At 33.9% G+C, this 10,493-nt stretch overlaps 1 protein-coding gene and 1 pseudogene across 3 annotated transcripts; both read left to right on the forward strand.

Moving 5' to 3' along the window:
- Positions 1–649: 649 nt before the first annotated feature.
- Positions 650–4,901, forward strand: LOC129888874 (B3 domain-containing protein REM10-like). Of its 3 annotated transcripts, none has more exons than XM_055963928.1 (8): positions 650–875; positions 997–1,088; positions 1,336–1,645; positions 1,827–1,906; positions 2,065–2,296; positions 3,651–3,775; positions 3,867–4,088; positions 4,548–4,901. In XM_055963928.1, exons 1-8 carry the CDS (start codon positions 791–793, stop codon positions 4,608–4,610), a joined length of 1,209 nt encoding a protein of 402 aa, XP_055819903.1. In that variant the 5' UTR covers positions 650–790; the 3' UTR covers positions 4,611–4,901. The 3 variants fall into 3 exon arrangements, with proteins under 3 accessions (XP_055819903.1, XP_055819904.1, XP_055819905.1); XM_055963929.1 differs by having other exon boundaries at positions 654–914; XM_055963930.1 differs by having other exon boundaries at positions 654–1,083.
- LOC129888876 (B3 domain-containing protein REM10-like) lies at positions 4,614–10,009 on the forward strand (annotated as a pseudogene).
- The last annotated feature ends 484 nt before the right edge of the window (positions 10,010–10,493 follow it).

A 10,493-nucleotide genomic window follows, 5' to 3' on the forward strand; every position in this document is an offset into this window, starting at 1 on the left:
CCATCGATTCTAGATGTATTTCGGCATCTAGTGCCCATGATGAGTAGCCTTTTCCAGAAATATCAAGAGCAACAAATTCAAGTTTAGAAATATTAGACATTTTAAAAAAATAATATTCTTACCCATTTTGTTACCTTCTTAAAAATATAGTTCAAAACGATGGAGGCCCGTGTTAATAACGTGTTATAAAATAAACTAACTTAGCAAAATAAGAAGGAAAGGAGAATAAGAGAAAGAAGGAGGAGTGGAGGAGTGAAAACGTATATGCATCATCTTTCATTTAAGATGTGCTCTTTTATAAATAAAATAAAATACAAGTATGGACAACTTGTCTACTATAACTTGTCTAGTGGGTCCAATAAATGGACATCCACTATACCACCTTTCATAATAATTATAATTTTTTTCAATTAAATAAATATAAATATGTTAACAAAAAGGGTAAATATTCATCATATATTAGACGATAGTTGATAGGGATATATATGCACTGTTTTTAACGTCATTTGTCTCTTTCTCCTATATTTTAAAAGTTAAATATTTTATCTATTTCATTTTATGTAACCCTGTCTTTTTTTAATCTCTTCCAAAAAAGAATATTAGCTTATAATAATTAAAATTAATTATACTCTGCCAAATCAAATAGTGGCACATTTAATAACCGGAGTATATGGAAGGAATTGATTATTCTAATCGTAATTAGTGCTCTGTTTTAATTGATTAGATCTCAGCCATTATTATTAAATTATGATGATTATCTGTATCCAATTGAAGCAATATCTTGGCAAAAATGGCAATCCGAGAAGTTTACAGTTTTCTTGGATTATCCGCCGGTCTGGCCAGGAAAAAGGAGAAACGGAGAGGAGATTACCAAAGTTAATCAACTGAACTATTAAGATTTTTTTCCACAATCGGTATTTTCCTATTATTACTTAGCACTCTAATGTAATTTGGATTTACGCCATTAATTTTTTCTTGAAAATCCATTGCAAGCAGGAAGGAAGGGCATTTTGTTGACTGCCATGAAAATTGCTCCAAAGAAACCTCAATTTTTCAAACCAATTCAGTCAGGTTTCAAGCATGGTATTGTGAGTTATCCTTTCAAGGTTTTTTTTTTTTTTTCATCTTTCCTTTGTTTACTTGTACATTTTGACTTGACACACAAAGTTTAAGTAAGTAAAGTAAGAGTTTTGAAATCATTTTATTAAGGCCATAGTATATGTTGCATGTATGATGTTGTGGAAGTGGAAGAATTTATCACAGAAAAAGAAAAAAAATACTAAAATTTAAAAGTGATAGTTCTTTTAATGGGGGAAGTTTATGTTGTACTGGCAGAAAATCCCTATAGGTTTCTTGAAGTATATAAAGGGATTCAACCATATTAAACATGCAACACTGAGAAGTATGGGTAAAAAGTGGCTGGTGAAGGTGAACGGCTGGCGATTAGAAGAGGGTTGGAAAAAGTTTGCTAAGGAGAATGATTTGCAATTGGGAGATTTGTTGATTTTCAAACATGAAGGAGACATGGAATTTGAAGTTTCCATCTTTGATTCGAGTCATTGTGATAGAGAATACAAAGAGTATCTGCAGCAAGAAGAAGAGGGGAATAATGTTGAAGAGACTTCCAAGAGAGTGGAATTCAGAGGTAACAACATCTTTTAGAGTCTCTTAATTTTAACATAAGTCTCAACTAGTTTAGATTAAAAACTAACAAATAGAATATGTCCGGGATGGATGTTTAGACGCTATTCATGTGTTGATGGTAGTTATTTGACATGGATTTGTCTACAATTAACAATTAAATAGAAAAATCGAACCCTGTGCAGAAGCTGTTATTCACAACTCTTCGGGTCAATCTCATTTTGAGTGCATTGTTAGACCATATTGCATTTCAAAGGGTTTCTTGGTAAGTCTCAAAACTCATTTCCCGTTAACACTTCAAGAAATTTCACGCTAAAGGGAACATTTGCACCATTTTGTGCTTTTCCTCCCCTGTTTATTGGAGTTATTTACAGCAAACATATGAAGCATATCATATGTGCAATTTGTTATAAACCGTTTCAGCGCCTTCCTAAACAATTTGCAATGGCAAATGGTCTCTTCAACAAGAAATGTGGTCTGATTATCAGAGATGAAAGACAAAGATCGTGGAATTTAAGGCTTGTTACCTATAATTCAAGTGTCCGAGTATTTGGTGGATGGAGTGTCTTCTGCGCTGTGAATAACTTAAAGGAGGGAGATCATATGATGTTTGAGGTTGTTGCTAATGGAGAAAAACCTATATGGAAATTTCACTGTAAGTTTTCTCATTTAAGCAACCTCTTTGTCTTTTTGTCAATGATCTTTTTACTTTCCATGACACTATAAAATTGTTTAGTGTTGGTTCTCCAAACTGTAAAACATGTTCTTCACAAACAACTACTCTGTTAAAAATTTACCCAACCAAACAGTTGGAAATTTAATATTAATATAGTACTTACTTTTAGTTGCTTTTACTTGTAATAATAATAGTGCTTTACCTTTCATAGGCTATAATCCAAAATAAAGAGGCCCCTGGTTCATGTTTATGTATTGAGACCTCTAAATTAAAGGCCCCGTTGCAGTTTCCATCAGGATAAATTTTCATATTCTGTTATTTAAAAACTTCAAAGAAAATTCATGTGGGGTAAAGAATATTTGACAAATAATATCAATAAAAGTTATTTTTCTTGAAAGAGTGAAATAGAGATGCATAAGAGCCCGTTTGGATTGGCTTTAAGTTGGTCAAAACCAACTTAAAGCCCCTTTTCAGCTTTTGGACGTGTTTGCCTAATGCTAACTTTAAGCCAGAAAGTTCTTAAAGTCAGTCAAAAATGAAAAGTTAGGATTCCTAACTTTTTTTTTCTAAGTGCTTAAAGTCATTTTCTTTGACCATGGAAATTACTTTTATATCCCTTATATTTTAACTAAATTCCCAAACTACCCTTTTTATTCTTTTAACCCTAAAATTCACATAATTTTCCTCATTTAAGCACTTTTATCCAAACACTCAACTGCTTATTTATAAAAATAACTTTCAGCACTTTAAAGTTCTAAAAGCACTTCATACATAAAAGTTACTTTTTTTAAACCCATCCAAACGGGCTCTAAAATAGTTCTGTAGAAGACCTTTGCTGGGAATGTTTGTGTTTTGGTTAGTTAAGATGATCATCGGTAAGTTCTTTATAGACCGTCAGTTTTTGTAACCGTTTAAAAAAATGTTGCTTAAAGAACATGAAATACAATATCTTTAACGAGGGACTCAAGCTTGTTATGGATTCTATTTTGATGGCCTTTCCGACACCCTAAGAGGAACATGGTTGAAATTGGACTTAACCTTTTGTTGGCACTGCTAAAGAAATTCCAGCATGTAGGTAGTCTATTCAAGTCTCATTTGCTGACTAAATTTCTCTTGTATGCTTCAGCAAAGACTCATGAAGACTTTAGAAGTATTTAATAAAAATAAACTAATGTCCGTTTGTATATATTTACTTTCATGTGCAAACCAAGTAAAAGAGCTAGCAATACTAATGTTCTTTTGGATTTCTTCATTAATGTTACCACTATCATGTGCATAATGATTGTGATAATTCTTTTTTCTTCTTTTCTTGGTTACTTTAAAACAATAACAGATCTTAGGCATAAGACGTCGGACATGTCTACTCTGATATCGCAAACACCAGCTTCAACATCTACTGATGCCAACCCTCATTTTATATCCACTATCAAACGTTACACCTTCACAAGAACTATTTTGGTAAGAGTGGTCTGAACAAATTTAGTAAACACTTTTTCTTTTTTTTGTGATAACGCCATATTGATCTATATATTGGGATAAATTTGAGCAGTATCTTCCCATGGATTTTGTAAAGTCAAATGGCTTGATGAGTAAAAGTGAGATGATTCTTGTCGATGAAAAGCAGAGATCATGGTCAGTGTGTGTAGGGCAAATGGAACACCACTTTGGAATTAAAAGGGGATGGCCACAGTTCAAAAAAGCAAATAATGTTCAAGAAGGAGATACTTACAAGTTCGAACTCACCAACAATGGGACAATACCTATAGTTCATGTGAGTATTTCTTTATCTCCCATTTCCTGTGTGTTAGTATGTGTTGCTATTTTTCCTCTGTCCCTTTGAATATAAAAATATGGGAGTTATTATGGAACCAAAAGCAATTTTTACTGAGATCTTTGAATGTCATTTAACTCAAGTTTGAAGGTTTCTAATTGTATTGATTGTACCGTTAATGGTCAAGTTTTAGCTGACACTGATTGGTTAGAGAGTAAATGGAGACTTATAGTCAGTGTGTGAATTTGTGCTCTGTGTGAGAATGCAAGTCCGTGTATTGTGTAAAAAAATTCGATTTTTATTTTGTGTTGATGTTGGATTATGTTGGTATCAAATGTCCAAACAATTGCTTACCAATTTTTCCATATAAAAGGTCTACCTTAGACCTCTATGATTTATGTAAAGCTTTATACAATTCAGTCTCAGAACTGAGGCTATGTTTTGTTTTGAAAATTGTAGGTAAATATTCTGGGAATTAAGGATGCCAATTGCCTAGCATCACAGAAGCCATTGACAGGATAATATGAAGTATTTGGTGATGGGCAAGGAAACTAGCATGTGTTGTACTTGTGTTTTCAAAGTATTCTTTCATGCATGATAGTAATTAGATTACGGTAAGCTTTATATCCGTGAATGAGAAATGAAGAGACGTTGTTCCATATCGGAGGAAAGAGAAGAATTAGTTTGGAATAAATAGAAAATAACTTCTACCCTAACTTAACGAGTTGGGAAGAAGGCAAACATTTTGTCATCGCTCAACTTGGATTTGTATTTGGATTTGGATTATCTGATTGAAAAGTGTTTCTTTTACAAGACTTGTCTCTTCAAATGTTTTTAAACTATGTTTCCGCTCATGTCTAGATGTATGCTCATGTCTAATGACATGTTATGGGTATGCTCGGGCCAGCAATGGCTCAAATGTTTTTAAACTATCTTTCCGCTCATGTCTAGATGTATGCTCATGTCTAATGCCATGTTATGGGTATGCTCGGGCCAGCAATGGCATTGAGTGTCGGTCCCTCGGTCGCTCCCAGGGTCTAGGCTCGGGGTGTGACACTTCTTAAAAATGAATTGAAGGAATGTAGGGGAGGAATAGATTATTCTAATCATGATTAAGGACAAAATCAATTAGATCTAAGTCATTAATGTTAAATTATGATATGTGCAATCAATTCAAGCAATAACTTGGCGAAAATGGAAAGAAAAAGAAATGGTAAGAAGCCGAATCAGAGTTTATAGTGTATAGATGAGAAATTTCAATGTTCTTGGAGGATCCGCTTAGTAAACCCTAAACCCATTTCTCATCAGCACTTCTTTTTTCCATTTATTCGGAAGAATTCTGTTTCTTCTCCACAGATCCAGACCGGCCATTACTGAATCAAGTGCAGGTAAAATGAGAAATGGGGAAGAGATTACAAGATGGAAAATTGAACTCTCACCATCAACATGGTGAAAGTTCAAGTAGTCAATTAATTGAGTTACCAAAATTTCCCGACTCTGGTTATTTCCTTTTCTTGAATTTTTTTCATCGTGTCTGTATAAATTGTATTATTACTTATCACTCTACTGCAGTTTTGATATAGGCCACTAATTTTTTCTTCGAGACCAGTAAGTCATCTAGTGACTGCGATGAAAATCGCTTCAAAGAAACCTCATTTTTTCAAACCGATTCGGCCAGGTTTCAAGCATGGTCTTGTGAGTGATCCTTTCCATTTTTTTTTTCATCTCTACTTTGTTTACTATATGTTGCATGTATGATGTTGTGGAGGTGGAAAAATTTATCCTAGAAAAAGCAAAAAACACAAATTTGAAAGCAATAGTTCTTTTAATTGGGACAAGGTTACGTTGTACTGCAGAAAATTCCTATAGGTTTCTTGAAGTATCTGAAGGGAAAGAACCATATTAAACATGCAATACTGAAAATGACGGGTAAAAAGTGGCTGGTGAAGGTGAACGGCAGGCGATTAGAAGAGGGTTGGGAAAAGTTTGCAGAGGAGCATGATTTGCATTTGGGAGATCTGTTGATTTTCAAACATGAAGGAGATATGGAATTTGAAGTTTCCATCTTTGATTCGAGTCATTGTGATAGAGAATACGCAGAGTATCTGCAGGAAGAAGGAGGCAATAATGTTGAAGAGACTTTCAAGAATGTGGAATTCAAAGGTAACATCTTTAGAGTCCCTTAATCTTAACATAAGTTTCAACTAGTTTAGATTAAAATCTAACAAATAGATGTCCGGATTGGATGTTTAGACGCTATTCATGTGTTGGTGGTAGTCATTTTTGTCATATTTAATTTTCTACAATCAAACCTTGTGCAGAAGCTGCTACTCACAGCTCTTGGGGTCAATCTTAGTTTGAGTGCATTGTCAGACCATATTACATTTCAAATGGTTACTTGGTAAGTCTCAACACTTCAAGTAATTTCAGGCTAAAGGAAATATTAGCACCATTTTATTTTTCCCCTCGAAGGGGAGCCTTGGAGTAACTGGTAAAGTTGCTGCCATGTGACCAGGAGGTCACGGGTTCAAGCCTTGGAAACAGCCTCTGGCAGAAATGCAAGGTAAGGCTGCGTACAATAGACCCTTGTGGTCAGGCCCTTCCCCGGACCCTGCGCATAGCGGGAGCCTTAGTGCACCGGGCTGCCCTTTATTTTATTTTTCCCCTCCTCTGTTCGTTAGAGTTATTTACAGCAAAAGTATGAAGTGTATCATATGTGCAAATTGTTATAAACCATTTCAGCGCCTTCCTAAACAATTTGCAATGGCAAACGGTCTTACCAACAAGAAATGTGGTCTGATTATCAGAGACGAAAGACAAAGATCATGGAATTTAAGGCTTGTTGCCTATGATTCATGTGTCCGTGTATTTGGTGCTTGAAGTGACTTCTGCATTGTGAATAACTTAAAGGAGGGAGATTATATGATGTTTGAGGTTGTTGCTAATGGAGAAAAACCTATATGGAAATTTCACTGTAAGTTTTCTCATTTAATCAACCTCAGTCGTTTTGTCAACGATCCTTTTACTTTGATATATACACCATGACACTATATGGCATCTTTGACAAAATTATATAGTGTTGGTTCTCCAAACTGTAAAACATGTTCTTCACAAACAACTACACTGTTAAATATTTACGCAACCAAACAGTTGGAATTCAATATTGTACTTTCTTTTTAGTTGCTTTTACTTGTTATAACAAAATGCTTCATCTTTCATAGGCAATAATCCAAAATAAAGGGGACCTTGGCTCATGTTTATGTATTGAGACCTCTAAATTAAAGGCTCTGTTGCAGCTTCCATCAGGATGAATTTTCAGATTTTGTTATTTAAGAACTTCACAGAAAATTGATGTGGTGTAAACAATATTTGACCAATAATATCGATAAAAGTTCTTTTTCTTGAAAAGAGTGAAATAGAGATGCATAAAATAGCTCTGTAGAAGACCTTTGCTGTGACTGTGTGTTTTGGTTAGTTAAGATGGTCATCGGTAAGGCACCCAAGGGTGTGGCCTAGTGGTCAATGAAGTGGTTTAGAGCCATGAGGTCTCAGGTTCGAATCCTAGCGAAGACAAAAAAACTAGGTGATTCGTCCCATATGTCCTAGCCTTGGTGGACAGTGTTACCTAGTACATGTTGTTGGTGGGAAGTGGTAGGTATCCCGTGGAATTTGTCGAGGTGTGCGAAAGCTTGCTCGGACACTACAGTCATCAAAAAAAAAAGATTGTCTTCGGTAAGTTCTTTCTAGATCGTCAGTTTCTGTAACTGTTTAAACTTGTTTCTTAAAGAACATGAAATACAATATTTTTAATGAGGAACTAAAGCTTGTTATGGATTCTGTTTTGATGGTCTTTCGGCACCCTAAGAGGAACATTGTTGAAGTTGGACTTAACGTTTTGTTGGCACTGCTAAAGAAATTTTAGCATGTATGTTGTCTATTCAAGTCTCATTTGCTGACTAAATTTATCTGGTATGCTTCAGCAGAGACTCTTGAATACTTTAGAAGTATTGAATAAAAATCAACTTGATATAATCATTGGTATATGTACGTTTATGTGCAAACCAAGTAAAGAAAGAGCTAGCCATACTAATGTCCGTTTAGATTTCTTCATTAATGTTACAACTATCATGTACATGATGATCTTTTCTTCTTCTTTTCTTGGTTACGTTGTAGTAATAACACATTTTAGGCATAAGAAGTCGGATGTGACTACTCCGATATCGCAAACACCAGCTTCAACATCTGCTGATGCCAACCCAAATTTCATATCCACTATCAAACCTTACACCTTCACAAAAGCTATTTTGGTAAGAGTGGTCTGAACAAATTTAGTAGTTCTTTTTTATGATAACGCTGTATTGATCTATATATTGGGATATGTTTGAGCAGTATCTTCCCATGGATTTTGTAAAATCAAATGGGTTGATGATTAAAAGTGAGATGATTCTTGTCGATGAAAAGCAGAGATCATGGTCAGTGTGTCTAGGACAAATGGAACGCCACTTTGGAATTAAAAGGGGATGGCCACAGTTCAGAAAAGCAAATAATGTTCAAGAAGGAGATACTTACAAGTTTGAACTCACCAACAATGGCACAATACCTATAGTTCATGTGAGTATTTCTTTATCTCCCTTTAGTTTCATGACTATCCTGTGTGTTAGTATATGTTGTTATTTTTCCTTTTTGTCTCTTTTGTTATTAGTATATGGGAGTTATTGTGGAACCAAAAACAATTTGTACTGAGATTTTGAATGTTATTTAACACAAAATCTTGAAGGTTTCAAATTGTGTCGATTGCACAAAATCTTGAAGGTGATCTATTTTTAGCTGACTGGTTAGAGAGTACATGGGGACTGTGGAAGTAAGTTTATACTTCCTTCGTTTCAATTTGTGTTTCTAGTTTTGACTTGACACAGAGTTTAAGAAAGTAAACAAAACTTTTGAATCTTGTGATCTTAAATTAAAGACATGTAGAATGTACTATAATATCCTTTAATCTTGAAGTCCTAAACATGTCACGTGGAAAGTTGAAATTAAAGAGTTGTCAAAAAAAGGAAAGAGTCATTCTTTTGAAACGAAATAAAAAGGAAAGTAGGGGCAAACAAATTGAAACGGAGAATTGTGCTCTGTGTGAGACTGCAAGTCCGTGTATTATGTAGAAGAAAATCGATTTTTATTTTGTGTCATATTGTTAGTTCTGATATTTGATTGTGTATCAAATGTCCAAACAATTGCTTATCAAATTTTCCATATAAAAGGTCTACCTTAGACCTCTAAGGTGTTATGTAAAGCTTTATACAATTCAGTCTTAGAACTGAGGCTATGTTTTGTTTTGAAAATGTAGGCAAATATTCTGGGAATTAAAGGATGCCAAGCACCATCACAGAAGCCATGATGGGATAATATGTAGTAGTTTGGTGATGGGGAAGGAAACTAGCACTGATAGTAATTAGATTATGGTACCGTGAATGAGAAATGAAGGGATGTTGTTCCATATCGGAGGAAAGAGAAGAATTAGTTTGGAATAAATAGAAAAGAACGTCTACCTTAACTTAAAAGAGTTGAAAGAAGGCAAGCATTTGTCATCGCTCAGCTTGGATTTGGATTTGGATTTCGATTATCTGATTGATTGATAATTTTTTGGAATCGTTACACCTTTGCTTCAGAATTTGATATGAACTTTTTTGAAATGTATATCTCCTCTCTCTCTAAGCATTGTTTTCGAAAGAAATAGAGGCGTGTGATTTGTTTCGTTCTTGGCTCTTGAAGTATGTTGGAATTTGAAGTATTGCTATTCCAATATTGGTAAAATTTTGTTTAGTTTTGGGAGGAAATGATCAAATTCTACAAAGGACAAAGTAAATTTTGTTTATGTTTTTATGTTGTTGAGAGATCATTCAGATTGAATATAAACTCTGATTGAATTGAATATTTTAAGTTCGTTTTGGGTATGTCGGATTTTCAAGTTTGACTTTTGTATTTTTTAAGTTATAACAATTAACATCCTTAATTCATCTAATAGTTTGTTTCTTATAACGTATACCTGTCTACAGTTAACACAGATTGAGGTCACCCAATTACTCATGTTGTCTAATTAATAGATTAGACCTTGAAAAAAATTTGAACTTTTCCTTAAATTTTTTATTTGTATAAAATTAACCTTATTTAAATTTTATTTCATGTGTTAAGTCAAGTGCATTCAAACAATGCAAAAATTATAACCAAACACAATTTCATCTTTAATTCCAACTCAAAAATTTTGAATAAAATGAAAAAATATTTGTAACAATATATAGTAGCTCGTATATGAAAGGTGTAATCTAAAGTCTAATCTACGACATTATATGACTATTAATAGATATTAGTCTTAGAGTAACTGGTAAAGTTATTGCTATGTGCCCAGAA

Source organism: Solanum dulcamara, chromosome 5 (genome assembly GCF_947179165.1).
Source record: "Solanum dulcamara chromosome 5, daSolDulc1.2, whole genome shotgun sequence".
Lineage (NCBI taxonomy): Eukaryota > Viridiplantae > Streptophyta > Magnoliopsida > Solanales > Solanaceae > Solanum > Solanum dulcamara.

What these genes read in the sequence shown, in the direction of transcription:
- LOC129888874 (XM_055963928.1), top strand. Translation starts at nt 791, where the DNA reads ATGGCAATCCGAGAAGTTTACAGTTTTCTTGGATTATCCGCCGGTCTG. An exon ending in GCATTTCAAAGGGTTTCTTG is followed by an intron (nt 1,907 to 2,064) that starts GTAAGTCTCAAA and finishes AAACCGTTTCAG; the next exon opens with CGCCTTCCTAAACAATTTGC. An exon ending in ACCTATATGGAAATTTCACT is followed by an intron (nt 2,297 to 3,650) that starts GTAAGTTTTCTC and finishes AAACAATAACAG; the next exon opens with ATCTTAGGCATAAGACGTCG.